At 34.9% G+C, this 15,840-nt stretch overlaps 2 protein-coding genes across 2 annotated transcripts in view; one reads left to right on the top strand and one right to left on the bottom strand.

Annotated features, from left to right (window-relative positions):
• The first annotated feature begins 538 nt into the window (after positions 1-538).
• Positions 539-3,695, top strand: ND-SGDH (NADH dehydrogenase (ubiquinone) SGDH subunit). The gene is made up of 3 exons (XM_089631505.1): positions 539-748; positions 1,668-1,923; positions 3,400-3,695. Exons 1-3 carry the CDS (start codon positions 591-593, stop codon positions 3,556-3,558), a joined length of 573 nt encoding a protein of 190 aa, XP_089487631.1. The 5' UTR covers positions 539-590; the 3' UTR covers positions 3,559-3,695.
• Positions 3,696-3,747: 52 nt separating this feature from the next.
• The window catches only part of LOC149426522 (uncharacterized), a 126,475-nt gene continuing 114,382 nt past the window's right edge, over positions 3,748-15,840 (bottom strand). Inside the window, exons 3-8 of the mRNA XM_089631504.1 lie at positions 15,125-15,187; positions 13,253-13,444; positions 12,649-12,790; positions 9,574-9,749; positions 6,441-6,700; positions 3,748-6,031 (exon numbers count right to left, since the gene is read on the bottom strand). Coding sequence (XP_089487630.1) covers positions 5,578-6,031; positions 6,441-6,700; positions 9,574-9,749; positions 12,649-12,790; positions 13,253-13,444; positions 15,125-15,187 — 1,287 coding nt within the window. The 3' untranslated portion in view covers positions 3,748-5,577. The remainder of the gene's footprint in view (positions 6,032-6,440; positions 6,701-9,573; positions 9,750-12,648; positions 12,791-13,252; positions 13,445-15,124; positions 15,188-15,840) is intronic.

Raw genomic sequence — 15,840 nt, 5'->3', positions numbered from 1 at the left:
TTGTATCTTTAAATGCAACTAAAGCATTTTTCGAGACATTTTTGCTCTATTTCAAACGAGTCGTGTTTTATTAAATATTTTCGCTTAATTATTATCATTTTTTTTAATATTAGCGCGCTCCTTCTGACATTAGTATTTAAAAATATCCGTCTCATACCATCTTTGAACGCTTAATACGGGGGCCTAAATACGCATATTTAATAGAAAAACCACTCTGTATTAGTTAGATAACAATTAGAAGTTAGTATTTATTAAACCGAATTTAACTAACTTAAAATATTGGCCATGATATTGTTCATAATAATAATAATGCTGTTTTTGAAACATTGCTGGTTCGCATAAATAAACCATTCAACTGCATAAATAAATTATCTCACCTGCATAAATAAATTATCTCACCTGCATAAATAAACCACTCACCTCACCTGGTTCGTAAACGAAAAATCATGTAAATATGTTTCTGTGCAAGTACTGCAAGTATTGTTATCATTAAAAATCTGTCAGTTTGATTCTAATTGTCTATGACATTTTGTCAAGAGCTTTCAGGTTCAGCTTCTGTGGTTAGCAATTTTGCATGAATTCTGCTAAAAATGGCTGTTTGGAGCAGTGTCCGAAAATTGCTTACCGGGAGTATAGTAACGAATAGCATTAAACAAACGACATTTAACCAAAATGTGAAGTTTTCCGTAAATACCGTGATGAGGAGTGATCATGGAGGGCCACGAATTTTGGGTATTCAATCTTCCAAGTAAGACCGCTGCATGTTATCTAACTTGTTTTTTGACGTTTACGAATTTTTCAATTTTATAACCTAACCAAAAAAAATCGTGTTATGATTTATTTTATATTTAAAAATTTACCGCGAGAGCTTATGAAATTAATTAAATAAAAGTTTTTTTTTGGTTTAGTAAAATAAATTTCAAAACCACCTCGCTTCACACAAAGGCCAATAAAATTCATCCAAGTGCTAAATTATCCATTAGACTATTTATTTTCGAGTATTCTGTGTGTACTCATAGTTGTTTGATTGATTTATGTGTACAACGACTATAATTATTTTGTTTTGAAATCTGTATGTCACTGAGGATCATGTGTTTTTATTTACCATGACTACATTGGTAGGACTGATTATAAAATCGGCTGCAGTCAGTGGCACCTTCCATTTCTTAGGGTACTACCGATTGCCCAATCTAATTTTGCTTTCTAGTTCCTTGCTGGTGCTTTTGATTATCATGCGATATCCAGCATTCCATTTTTAAATGCATATTTTTAAAGTATACATACACACAATGTCTATTACATGTCGGGTCTCCAGTGACCAAATGCTTTCAAAACATTGGGTCGGGGCCGTCTTTTATTTATCATCGGCCACGTAAAACAAAAACATTGGCCCTCCCCCAATGTTTCATATTTGCACAAACATTTAGTTCAATGCTTGTGGTAACATTGTCGCTGGAGACCCGCCATAACCCGAATGTTATGATTGTATATACATATAAACCTTCACCCTATCTTTTTTCCCATATTTATAAAAAGTTATAAAACTAACATTAGTAGAGAACTCTGACTTTTTAAAAATACTGGTGGTTTTTAGGTTTCCTAGGATTTGTGAAGGATGAAAAGAGGAGAAGAATAGCATGTTATGATTCTTGTTATGATATTTCCAGGTGGCAATGGAACAAGTTCAAGGACATGGTCCACTACTACATTATGGTTGGAGCCATCCCTTGCGGGCTGGTGATCTTCCTCTCCAACGTGTTTGTGGGCCCCGCCCAGCTGGAGCCCATCCCGGAGGGCTACGTGCCCAAGCACTGGGAGTACTACCCTCACCCCATCACCCGCTTCATCGCCCGTTACATCCACCAGAGCCCCCAAGAGGACTACGAAAAGTTCATGCACTGGGCTTACGAAGAAAAGGAACAGGTAAACCTTTTAAGTTTCATGAAAAACTGTTGGGGCTTATGTAAATATATCTAATTAAGAGGTAAGGAAAGATTATACCTCTGTTTCAGCGCTGTGCTAGTTTGTTTTTAGTATTTTTATAAATATTAATATTATATTAAATCTAAGTAAAACCTTACCGAGTCCAGTTGATATTTGGAAATACATCCATTGTACCAGTATAATTAACCTCTCATAACGAGCAAAATAGATTTCGCATAACGAGTGACGCAGAAAGGGCAAATCCCATCTTCACGTCACTCACTTGTGAGCTGGAACTTCTGCGCCAGTGCGTCAGTTTCTGGTTAGCACTCGTTCCGCTAGCACGTAAGTAAACGGCAAAAGAAGACAGCCATAAGAGAATAAAAGTAACTGTAGAAATGAAACGTAAAATCATTGAAAAGCGAGAACAAGGTGTGAGCATGGCTGATCTAGCGGAGCACATTCAATCTGATGAGCTTGTGGAAGAGTACAGTCAAGAGCTGACCACCGAAGAGCATTGCGGAAGGAGTTGCATTGTGTTTCACAGCAAGATGTTATAGAGGAGAGTTGGTTAGTGGAGGAAGAGGAAGTAGCAGACCAACAATATTCTGCATGGGAAACTGTTGCATCGTACATTGAGAAGCATCACCCTAATAAGGAGGTGGCCATGTGTTTTACAAATGTATTCAATAATAATGCTGTGTCACGTTTTCACTGAATTTTGAAGCGTCACTAAAAACAAATGTCTCGAGACAGTTTTCTTGTAAGAATGAATGAATTATTTGTCATAAATTCATAAATAATAAAGTAGTTCTTCCGTTTTTTTATTGTTTCTTTGCAAATCGAAATCGCTTTCCAGCTTGTTACGCTCCTTAACAATTTATATGTTTGTAATTTTATATGAATAAACGTTGAAAATAAAAATAAAAGTGAGTATTTTTTTTGGCATGGAACGCATTATCGTATTCTACATTGATTTATATGGGAAATTTTTTTTCACTTAATGAGTGTTTCACATAACTCTCAATTTTCTGAAACGAATTATGCTCGTAATGCGAGGTTCCACTGTATCTCTAAAAGTTTTAAATTAACTTCTGAGAACAAAGCCTGATAAGGAAGACTACTTTTAGAGATTTTTACCGAAAGCAATTCTGATTTCAAATTGTGTATTGTTGATGGAAGGTTAACAGAGCAATAAATGAATCAATAGGAAGACAAATCAAGAAATTAATTAATCAATTAGAAAACATGCTAAAGTGAAGTGTATGTTTTTTTAAAAAACCATTTTAATTAAACTTGCACTCACATTGATACTTAACTCCCAAATTGTATATTATGGACTTATGCGTAACTATTTAATTTATTATTTTCTGGTGTACAAATGGTCTGGTGGACAAATGTGTGTGGATTTTTTGGTCAGTGAAGCTATTACTGCAACTCCTATATCTTGCTTAATTGTTACTCATTATTTTATAGATGAAAATCAGATGTTTGGAAGAAGAAATTTTGGCAAAGATGCAAGAACGTCAGGACTACCAAGCATTCTACTACAAACCCTTCGCCGCCAAGTACATCCGCAGGTACCAGGAGTACGAGAAGGAATTGGACGACCGCCTGGGAGACAGGCGAGGCTAAAGACACGCGCGCACCCTCCTCCAACCACTTGCACAGAGGCTTTACTTTCATTTTGTAAATTATGGTCTGTTAAATATGATGTAGATAATAAATAAATATAATAAATAATGGTGTACAAATAATTACATACATACAAACCCCGCTTTTTCTTAATTTCTATTATTGCTGTTAAGAAAATAACATAATCTTGTTAACCCATTTTATTGGCATAACAATACATGTCTGACCTCTAACAATAATTACATTGTAGTAACAGTGACATCCTTTATGTCACTTTAGAAAAGACTACACAACATGACATGTAATTACTGAAGTACCATTGAACTTAACAGATTGATATGAAATTCTACATAATAATGTTTGACCTCAAATTATATTCTTCTAATTACGTACAGTCAAATATAACAATTATTTACACATACATAGTCTGGGAGTCAGAAAGAAAGCATATATTATCTTGTTGAGGAATGTTCCCTACCGTTTTCTACAATTAAGTTCACTTTGAACTACATAGATTGATTTAAGAATAAATATTAAGTATCACATTCAGCTTTATTGAGATCTACGGAAATGAAAATGCGCACAAAAAGAAGGGTACGCCATCATATGAAGAAAAGGAACGTTAATCTTTCAAATGGCTCTTTCATGGACTTCTGTTCTCCTATTCCTTCAACCCCGGCTTCTCCGTTAATGTAAACTGTTTACTATCAAAATATACCTATCTTTAACCTACATACATATCAATACCCATCAGGTTTCTTCTGCTCTGTAATTTTCAATGCCTACTTTCTATGTACATTCGTAGGTTAGCTTTATGTATTATTTTATTTTCAAAAACAATAGATAACAATTAGGTATATTAAGTTAAGAAGTTATGTAATTCTTATAAGAAAGCCAACTGCTAAGTACTTTTAACAACTAGGTTGAATTTTTAAATCCACAAAAAATGTTTAGCAATAGTCAAACAAGTTAATGCACAATCTTAAGAAATACGTAATAGAATATTATTGCCAAAAGTGATCAAAACTTTTATTAATTTCCAATGGACATTTTACAAATAGGAAAATAAAGTATATTCTAATTTTAATATGGAAGCATTTCCGTCTCTATAATAATTTACTTCATTGAAGAATGAACGGTTCCGATATCGATACAAATATAATAAACTAAATGATATTGCATTTCACAATTGACGCTCTTACATATTACTATTCAACATTGACTACCCGTCGCTATTTAGTTGCAAATTACATACTTGTGGACTACCATTTCCAAACATTAAACAACTTCGCACATTTATATAATACATAATCGTTATTCCTTGTAGAGCCAAAATGGAGCCTTAATAATAACAGTTTTGTTTTTCCACTTCTTTCAATCAAATACAGATACTTTGAGACAGGATGTCTGGCAGATGAAAAAAATTGCAACAACTATCAGTAGAGATGCATAGTTGTTATAAAAATTGCTGGAAAAGCTTTCAATTCAGACAAGTTATTAGATTCTTGTTTGGTATTTACAAAAACTGTAGGAAAGATTCTGTTTGCGATTTGATTCTTAACTACCTTCTTGAAGATGTTACATTTTTTTAATTATTGGACCTTTTACCATTTTTACTCGGAATTGTTACCTCTTAGGTATATTTATTGTCTTTTCAATTAAAAGTTAAAATAATTATGTTTATTGTTATAAACGCAAGTTTTCTGTTTTGCAGTAAATTTATTATATCTGTAAACTAAAGAGGCCCATTTTCTAACATTTCTGTCTTAAACCCTATTTGAGTATTCCCAAGGAATACTGTAATCTCATAAACCTTTCTGCTCATCAAAGACCCAGACCCTGATGATTGCCATTAGTAAATTACATATTACCAAAATCACCATTTTGTGTAATAATATTATCTTGGGTGCATTTTAAAATTAGATATTTATTTTGATGCATCTCAATCATTGTAAAATTTAGTTTAGATCAATAATATTCAAAATTATGAAGTTCAAAGATTGGAAGATTCTAATAAACTCATTTCTTTTCCTTCTCTGCTAATAGCGCCTGTTTTGCTTCTTTTTTAGCCTTCTTCTTTTCTTCTTTGGCGATAAGCTTTGCTTGTCTTTCTTCTTCCTTGGCTTCCCGCTTCGCTTCTCGCTTGGCCTCCTTTTCTGCTTTTTGTTTCATTTTTTCTTCTTTCTTTCTTTCTGCCACTTCATTCTTTTTGTTGTCATTTTTCTCCTCACGTTTATTTTTTTCTTCTGATTTTTTCATCTTCAGCTCGTCATTCCTTTGTTTACCATCGCAATCTTGTAATCCTTGATTATTGTTCATAATGTTTGCATTGTTTTCATTTTCATCCTGATCATTTTTGCTAAGCAGAGGTGATAGTGCGGCATCATCTTTTCCTGTCTTTTGGGACATGCGGTGATAATTCCCCTTTTTTAAAGGTGTGGTTTCTAATTGAGTTAATATCTTTTGTGCACATCTGGAATGAAAAAATAATATTATCTATTAAGTATAATTTTAAAACAAGTATAACATTATTGAGGTGAAAATAAAAGAGCAAAAGGTGAAGGGGTTTAGATATTTCAAGTAAAAAAAATATTTGTATAATTTTAAAAGCTTTTTTTGTGGGTGATGATTGTAAGAAATCCTATCAAGAAAATATATCCAAACCCTATAAATTTTTAACAGTAATGTTAACCTTTAAAGTGTTGACCTTTTCAACATAATCTATCCCATCACGCGGGATGTTTTGGCACGATGAATGTGTTTAAGTGAATCTTCATGGATCACATGTGTGATACTCGCTTAGATACGGTTAAATACATATCTTAATTAATGTCTCTGAAAATAAAACAAAATATTGCGAGTTTATGTATTTCTTTAATCACCTTATTCTAGTAGATGTTGAAGCAACTGCATTTCCACTGACTGTAACATATCCCACTGGGGCACACGCTGGGCTCTTGACCGGCTCCCCTTCCTTGGTGATCCCCACGGTGGTGACTCGGGACTCCTTGCGGGACTCCTTGATGTTGGTGAGCTGCGAGGCACGGAAGTCTCTCTGGAACTCTTTAATGGGCGGTAATCTTCCACTGGACGAACACAACTCACTCGAAAAGCCTTGCCCTCTATAATCCTGCAGTCTCAACTGAAATACAAACATTTTTTTAACATTTCCACAGCTGTAATATTAGGTTTATAGAAAAGATGTACGTATTAAAAGACATAAACTTCGTTCAAACATGTGTTGAATGAGCTAGACAAGTGGGAACAATTTTCGAGCAATAATTAATTTAACATTAATGGAAAGGCCAAAATATGTTATTATAGTCACAATTATTGATTTCATATATTTTATTTTGCCCTTTTGACCTTTAACTTTTTGAAAAATAACTAATTTGCTAGTTCCGAATCGTCTCAAACGGAATCGGGTGCTGCCTGGATGAGGCTCCTGAATACCAAATGGTTTGTATGGTGACTGAATGCAGAACAGTGACAAAACGGAACATGAACAGGTTAGGTTAGGTTTGTTATTCGTACTTTTTCTTCAACATTCTGTTTTTATTTATTTATTAATTGATGGGCTCTTCCACGATACATATTTTATTGCATAATACAATGCCAACAGAAGGTTTTTAGTATTAAAACAACAACAACTAAATAAATATTCAAAAACACAACACATAGTTTATATAATTTTCCATTTAGATGTACATAAGGAAGGAGAAAAAATAAATAAACCACTTTTAAAAGTGCAGATGGCTTAAAAATAATATAAATTAATACATAGAACAGGTTGGTAATACGTAATTTACAATAAAGTAATGTAAATGAAAAAAAAAATGTAATCGCTCCTACGTGATACTCCTAAATAATAATATAAGCTACATAAAACATCATTCAAATATTACGCCCTATTGGGTGATTTATGGAACTTTATATTTATACAGGGTGTATCGGCACGTACCCGACAAACTTTAACCAGCTATTCCTTAGCATATTTGGAATAAAAAATCTTACGTGCACTTTGCTGTCCGGTAACGTTTTTTTTTAATAAAAAATTTATTATTCATATTTTCACCACATGTCACCACTGTTTTATAGTTTGTCAAAGTTTGAAAACCCGTCTGGCAAATATTTTATTCGAATTCCGTTGAATAATGCACGTGTGTACCTATATTGGCGCACACTTACAATCACAACGAAATGGCACGGCACCATTCGTCTCATTTTTAACTATTATTATTTAGTGTGAGCGAAAGAGCGAAGACGCTTTTTGACATACTTGCTTATAACAGCTGTTGAACACGAAACGCAATGCCAATGACAGTGATGTAGTGTGGAAATTTTATTTTTTTTTGTTTTTAATTGAAAAAAAAATGCTACCGGACAGCAAAGTGCCCATAACATTTTTTACTCCAAATGTGCTAAGGAATAGCTGGTTAAAGTTTGTCGGGTTAGTGCCGATACACCCTGTATAAAGATAAAGTGGGCATCTAAGAAAAAAGACATTTTGTGGATCAGTTACAAATATTCTAATATATTGTTGTTCAGTTTGAGTGGTGGCGGTAAACATCGATTGAACTATAATTATTATCTAGTCTGTGTAGCCTCTGAATTAACGAATTTTCTAAATAATTATTAACAGACTTTGGAACATTATAGAGAATAGCCTGTCTTACTGTAATTACGCGTGGGTACACTATAAGTAATAAGGTTCATTTAATCCATGGCGTCCAAACTGCCATTCGCTATTTTGAAAAGACAAACTAAATCAGTCAATGTGCGCCTTGATGATAAGTCGGTTAAGTTTAGTAAGTCCATTAAAAAGGTGTAATTAAGATATTCTACTAGCATTCATAATTTATAATTAATAAATCTTAGAAATTTATGCTGCACTCTCTCGATTTTTAGTTGGTGAATCTTATACAATGGAGCCCAGATTGTCGAATTATTCTCTAGATTGCTTCTCTCCAACCCAGTGAATAGCAATTTAAAAGATCCTTCATTTGCTCGACTTTTTTTAGAATATTGTTATTGATGGTATATTGATGCATGATAGGATTTTTAATACGAGCAAAAGTTAACGTTTTACATTTTTCAATATTTAGTAATAAATAGTTCATTTCGGGTGAATCACTCAAGATAATCTATAAGTAATCTCGCAAGATTTAATTGTAATTCATAACAGTCATTGAGATTAGTAATAGTTTTGTAAATTTTAAGATCATCAGCAAATTGGAGTATCATAACTCCATCAAAAGCGGTACTTATGTCGATGATAAACAAGGAAAACAATATAGGTCCCAAATGAGACCCCTGTGGAACGCCGGTGAAAAAAAAACTCAAACTGGCGTTGAAAGTGTGAATTGAGTTTAACTGATATTTTTCTCTTGTGCAGATAACTTTCAAACCATCTCAATTTATTCCCCGTTATTCCAAGGGTTCTAAATTTTTAATTAAAAATTTGTGTGAGACTTTATCAAAAGCCTTACTAAAGTCGGTGTTCACTACGTCTGTTTGAAGACGTTTGTTCATTGCAAGAGTTTAGAGAGCAGAGTAGATTAAAATAATTTCGGGATTGACGACTGCCTACATATAGGTATATAGTTAGAGATAAAGATTGGAGACAAGAAGCTTGTTTTCCATTTTTTCAGAAAGGTGCCAATTTTTAGAGATAAGTTAAAAAATTTAGTAAGAGTCAATACTGACTAACATTTTGAAAAGAGGATTTGAGGAATGTTATCAGGACCAGCCGATTTGTTAAGATCAAGGGATTTTAAGTTAGTTCTAATATCACTTTCATCGAATATGCATTTATTAAAACCGATATTGTTTTAATTATTTTCTCATGAAACCTGTACGGTAACCGGATAAAACAACAACGACAAAATAGAGCAACGAGATGATAAAATAATACATAGGTTAGGTTCATTGTTCGTTTGTTCTTTTTCTTCACTTTTTATCGATGTTCTGATTTGTCACTGTTCTTTTGTGGGGTGGTAGGTATAGATGGTGTACCTTCATGGAGTGGTGCTGGGAGCGGCGCAGCGCCGAGGAACCGGGCTGGCGCAACGGGGGCGCCAGACGGCGGGGCACGGCCCCCAGACAGCCACCCGCGCAGTCTCCGCCGCGGCACACACGAGGGCACCCGCTCACCGCGCTCGCCTCGCTGCTCGACGACACAGACGACACTCCTGGAACATTACAGAATAATGGGAATACTGTTAGGTAGTATGGACATAATATCACTTAAAGATATTCTGTCCCTTGCAAACCTCTTTTAAGTAAATAATGGAACAATAACGTAGGTTAGAACTGATAGGTAACCTATTCTTTCTATTACATCTAATAAAGAGATAGAAGTGTGGTAAGCAAGCTGATTTTGAAATCCCACAATGATTGTTTATAAAAAACATTATAAAAAATCTATCATTACGTGATACCAAACTAAGTACAGGATAAACGGAACATTTGTTATAATCTTTGAGTTCATAGACAGCGCTAATTTTATTATTTGATGAAAATACAACTTTTGCAAGTAATGCTTTAAAATATTACGATGAATTGCGTGTTTATGCATGTATATGCGATATAAATATGAATGTATAAAAACTCAATTTTATCAAGGGAGGCATACAAATGTGATATAAAGTCGTGAAAAGTGATGAAACAAAAACTAAGTTTACAGGAGAGTTTTAATAATCTACGCGTTCATAGATGGCGTTAATTAATTTATTTTATTAAAATACGCTTTTTGCAAGTTATTAAGGTTAAACGCAACGCTCGTTGTATTCTACGTGTTCACAGATGGCGTTAATTAATTAATTTTGTTTAAATACGCTTTTGCAAGGTATTGCTTTACAATATTAAGACAAATCATTTGTTTGCGCCCGTATATACGCAATATGAATATGAATCAATAGTTTTATTCGTTTAAAGACTTAATTCTTTCGAGAAAGGCACACAAATACAATATTTTACCGATGATTCAATCCAATATTGTATTTGTATGCCTTTCTCGATAGAATTGAGTTTTTATATGGACAAAACTATTTATTCATATTCATATTGCGTATATGAGGGCGCAAACAAATAATTTGTCTTAATACTGTAAAGCAATACCTTGCAAAAGCGTATTTAAACCAAATTAATTAATTAACGCCATCTGTGAACACGTAGAATACAACGAGCGTTGCGTTTAACCTTAAAGATTAAGACAAATTATCAACAATTTTGATATTTAACATATAATTTGGGTTATTTTAATAATTTATGCGTATTTCAAAATCTTCAAACTTAACTTTGAGAAAAAATGGAACTATGTCACTTACCATCTGCCACGACATAAATAGTTATTTCTTGTCCATGTGCTATTATTATTTTTTGCGTATTAATTCAACAATTTATCCTAATTTTATTTCAACTAGAAGATATGATATTATAATATTCTTTGTATGTGTTTAAGAGAATCCTTGGACTTTATATGGTGTTCATTTTTGTTTGTGGTAATTTAAGCCCCTGCCATACACTAGTAATTAACTCTTGACTCATGACGTGCAAGTTTCTTCCGCATTTTTTATGTCAATGGCAGAAGATCGCATGCATTTTAATGCTATTTTCCAGTTTGACGCAATCACATAAAATACCTCCATTTGCTTTTTGCCTGATATTTTTTCCATCTTTCAGGATATTTTTTCTGATCCAAAGAACTTTTTTATGCAGGTATTTCGGGTAAAATTTTCCAAATTTAACCCGAACGTCACATCAGACAGTGTCATTAAATTGAACATTACCACAATTTTTTTACACTTATCCGCTTCAAATAACGGTCCCCTCTGCAGATTCTTCACTCGTCTGCGGTTGGTCTAATATAAAATTGTTTTGTTTGATCAGCCGTCAAACACAACGTTCGTCAAATTTCGACCAAACGCTAACAGGCCGGAAAAATATATGAAAGCTTGGATTCACGAATCCTTCCTTATCTCCCGTACCTTAGTACCAACAATACATTTATGTGAAAGTTGCGTTTGAACTTTAAAACAAACAACAAAATTTAATCTATTAAATTTTAGGTATATTATTCACAGAGGTTTTTTTATTAACTTCAAACAGGAGGCCCAGAGGAAAATAAAATTGCCATCGGGGCCTATGCCGCAGGGCCTGTTTGGAGATGCTCTACGGGGGGTATTTTTAAATAAAGGAAGGTGAGGAAATTCTGGGAAGAAAAAAGGTATGAGAGGTCGTTAGGAATCTGGGGGTTAGTCAGTATGTGCACTGTGTCCAGGAGTGACATATGAATCCATTCCTCCCACTGGTGTTGGGTTAAAAGTTCGAATGGAGGGGCCAAAGGGTCTCCCTCAACCGTCCTCTCCCGCACCAGCGCAGGTGTTGGGCCGGCCCTGCGTAGGTGTAATTGCAAGAAACCAAGGCTCTGATAATACCCAACAGCGCTCTTGGGGGTTTTACTAGAGGCTGGCCAAGGACAGATGCATCCGCCACCAAGACCTGAACAAACCTCACCCCATGAACCCGGGCACCCCTATCACCAAACGTAGCGAACCACTTGAAGTGGCCTATGGCAGAGGTGTTGTAGAGGACACTTTTCAAGAGTGGTTTGCTTCAGTATAGTGAAATTAAATAAGATAATAATTAAAGATACGTAAAATAGGATTACAACACAATAAAATATCGGTTAAATAATTTTAGTAGAAGACTTTAAAATTATTAAATAATATATCAATAAATTAAATCAGCACTTTTTAGTAAATTTCAACGAGTTACCATGATCGGTGACCGGATATTTCATCGAAATGACAATTCAACACACAAAAAGTGATATAAAGTCATGAAAAGTGATGAAACAAAAACTAGGTTAAATAGTTACCTATGTAACCTATTTAACCTAGTTTTTGTTTCATCACTTTTAATGACTATATCGCTTTTTAAAGGTGTGTTGAATTGTCATTTTGATGAGATATCATGGAATCGTTTTTTTTTTAATTTTAAAAATATTAAATTATAATTTAAAATGTTAAAGCAATTTGAACAATTTCGTTTAGTGTGGTATTATTGCTCTCTTCGCATCATTTTTACCTGAAAAGGAAGACGAGCCACTGGTCATGGAGTAGAGACTGGCGGAGTTGGGTACGGAGTGGGCCCCCACGGAGTAGGCGCTGGCAGACCCCGTCAGCCCCCACGCCTTGCCCATGGAGTAGCTGCTGGCTGACCCGGGGACCTGCAACCAATTATATAAAATACATCATCCGAGTAATCCATCTAATTTGGAGTTTCTGGAAGAGGTAGGCATTTAGCGGCCTCCGTAGTCAAGGGGTAAGGCTTTCGAATACGAGTCCGGAGATCACGGATTCAAATCCTGTGGTCATGCTCTGATGACGCACAGGATCTTGGCCAGGCATATGATGCATCCCAGGGGTAGTAGCCCCTAGCTCACGGCTATCTGGATGGTCTTAACGAAGCGCTTGGGGCAAGTAGAGACGCAATGGGGTTGAAGACATTCAGTAATACCTGCCAGCTCTTGCTGGTGGGCATGCTCTGCTTGACACGTTGGCCCGGCAGATGTGGCATCGCAGGGGCAGAAGCCGCTGGCTCATTGCCATCTGGATGGTCTTTACGAAGTTATTGGTGCAATGATAAACACAAGCGGGTTGAAAGCACTCAGTAAAAGGGAGTGACATACCTGCCAGCTCTTGCTGGTGGGCATGCTCTGCTTGAGACGCAGGATCTTGGCCCGGCAGATGACGCATCGCAAGGGCAGCAGCCGCTGACTCACGGCCATCTGGATGGTCTTCACGAAGCACTTGCGGCAGACCACGCGGTGGCCGCACGGGGACGTCTGCATCGTGGCTTTGGCGTTCACGCATATCACGCACTGAAATTAAAATCGATGTATTATGGGATTAGTCCCAATCACAAGAAGTTGACATAAATTAACATGTATTGGATTAGGTAGGTACTTCTATATTTTAGTTCTATTTAAAAATATACATATTTCAAAGAATAAAGAACACAAGAAAAGCAATGTGAAGTTGTTTCGTGATCCAAAAGTCGAACCGATCGGACGTAAAGTTCAAATTCTGAAATTTGGTATCTCAGTACCACTCAGTACCCAAAAATTCAAACTCAGATGGAATAGAGATATTAAAAAAATATATATATATATGTATACATAAATATTTTTATATCAATTTGTATGTTTTATTAATAACATTACGTATTTCGGTTCTAAGTTTGCAGTGCCAAAAACCATGTACATAAGTGCGTTATAGGACATGAAAAAAAAATCGAACTGCATTTTAGCAAGTGGGTTTGTGGATCTCCCCACAAGTGAGTTCATAAACAAATTGGTTCGGCTGGCTCTATTATATAAGAGGTTACAGTGACGTCTTTGATAGTTGACTCTGGTAAACATAAATTTATTTAAGCCGGAATCTCATTATTATTTTTAATGATAAACTAATGTTTTTAAGACAAGGTTTTTATGCATAGCACAAAGGATAACAAATTATTATAAGCATTTATTAGTCGCCTGAAATTTCCATACAAATTGAAAATATCTCCCGAGTAAAAATAAATGCCGCCGAATATAATAAGCAGTAATTGTCGATTGAAGTACTTGTACATATTGAATTATTTGGCGGGTTGGGAGTAAGCCGACATAGCTCAGTGGTCCAGAGCACCTGACCGGACATAACAAGGTGCGGGTTCAATTCCCGTCGGCGGCGTTTATTTTTACTTGGGAGATATTTTACAATTTGTATGGATATTTCAGCGAGTAATTAATGCTTATAATAATTCTGAATCACATTGTTTACCGTTTAGTAAAAGTTAAGAGAATATTTAATCAGAACAATACATCTACTTGTCTCTAAGGAATGGTAATTGATCATGTCCAAGATATAAATGGATAAAGAAGAGATGAAAAAATAAATTAAAATTTCTTGTGGACTCTTTCTAATTTTGGATATACCCTTTATATAAATAGGGGTGATAATATACGATGTCAGGCAGTTTAAGAGAGACAGAGTACGAAGTATTGATTGACTGTCTCGATCTTATACACGGAGAGAAATGGGTTTTTGTCATCACGATAAATTAACAGGCCTTATTAATAAAACATCAATTTTAATTTTTTATCGATTTGCCTTGTTAATGACGATTCTTAGAACTCTCGTTGTAATACAGCAATATATGGATTTTCCTGAACACGTGTTCCGGAATGAAAACATAATAATAGTAATGTACTAAAAGTTTGTCGGGAAACCTGTTAATTCATTCGTAATTATTTTCCTTGGGGCCTCCAGTCTGGAGATAACGTAGAAAAATAATACAGATATGTAAACTGGTACAATTTTACAATATTATTTATGTAGGTGCGAATTGTTGAAACTAACGAATGAACTAGGCGTTCAAGAACTGATGAAAAAGATTTTTTTTGTACTGGAAACCTCAATATCCGCGGTAGACGCCTCCAACTACGCAAATAATTTAGTACATCTCTATAATAGTTTTACTTTGTATTTTCTTGTAATGCATTTTGTTGTTTCCTTACCTCTTCCTCCTGGCAGGTGGCCAGTTCCGGCTCATTCTCCTCCAGTTTGTTCAGCAACTTATCCTGAAAACAAAACAAACACACAAATTAATCCTAACTTTGGCAAAAGATGTCAATTCTTTTCTCTGACAAAATACTCGTACAGATATAACGTAGGAAACGAATGGGGGCATTAGGCATGCTGTATTTTTAAACACTATAAGTGTAAAGCAATTTAAAAAAATCCGCAGATTTTACTGAGATTTATAGAGCTGAAAATGGGAAAAAATATATTAAAACTGCAGTACTTTATTAACAAATTAAATATACATTTAAGTTATTGTAGGCCCACTTTTTATTCTAAAGCTCGGGTGAAATTACCTTGAAGGGTTCGGACAGGTTAATTAACCTCCAACTAAATCGCAAAGGAAATGTTTTTAGTCGTCGCCCGGCGCCGGCAACCAGATTAGCTCAGGCGTTAAAGCGGGTAGCACCGTACACGTACCAGGCAATAGGCAGTAGGCACTAGGCTGGTATCTACCAGGTAACCATGGCAGATGGGAGAACTCTACGCCCCGTAATGAAAACGTTAAATGCGCTCAGAAAAAAGCATCTGTGCGGTTTCTTTTCAAATATTTTTTTTATTTCGAATTTTGATTGAAATACCAGAATGGGTTGAAAACAATTTGCCAAAAACCTGTGTTAGTCCAAGATTCCTACGAGTAAATATGTTTCAC

The sequence above is a fragment of the Hesperophylax consimilis genome, chromosome 1, assembly GCF_061612785.1.
Source record: "Hesperophylax consimilis isolate HC1 chromosome 1, BYU_Hcon_1.0, whole genome shotgun sequence".
NCBI lineage: Eukaryota > Metazoa > Arthropoda > Insecta > Trichoptera > Limnephilidae > Hesperophylax > Hesperophylax consimilis.
This window is presented reverse-complemented; position numbering and strand designations above follow the sequence as displayed.

Excerpts from the sequence above, each read along its gene's own strand:
- ND-SGDH (XM_089631505.1), top strand. The coding sequence starts at position 591 with ATGGCTGTTTGGAGCAGTGTCCGAAAATTGCTTACCGGGAGTATAGTA. Across the intron at positions 749-1,667 it reads TTGGGTATTCAATCTTCCAA|GTGGCAATGGAACAAGTTCA; the intron begins GTAAGACCGCTG and ends TGATATTTCCAG. Across the intron at positions 1,924-3,399 it reads CTTACGAAGAAAAGGAACAG|ATGAAAATCAGATGTTTGGA; the intron begins GTAAACCTTTTA and ends ATTATTTTATAG.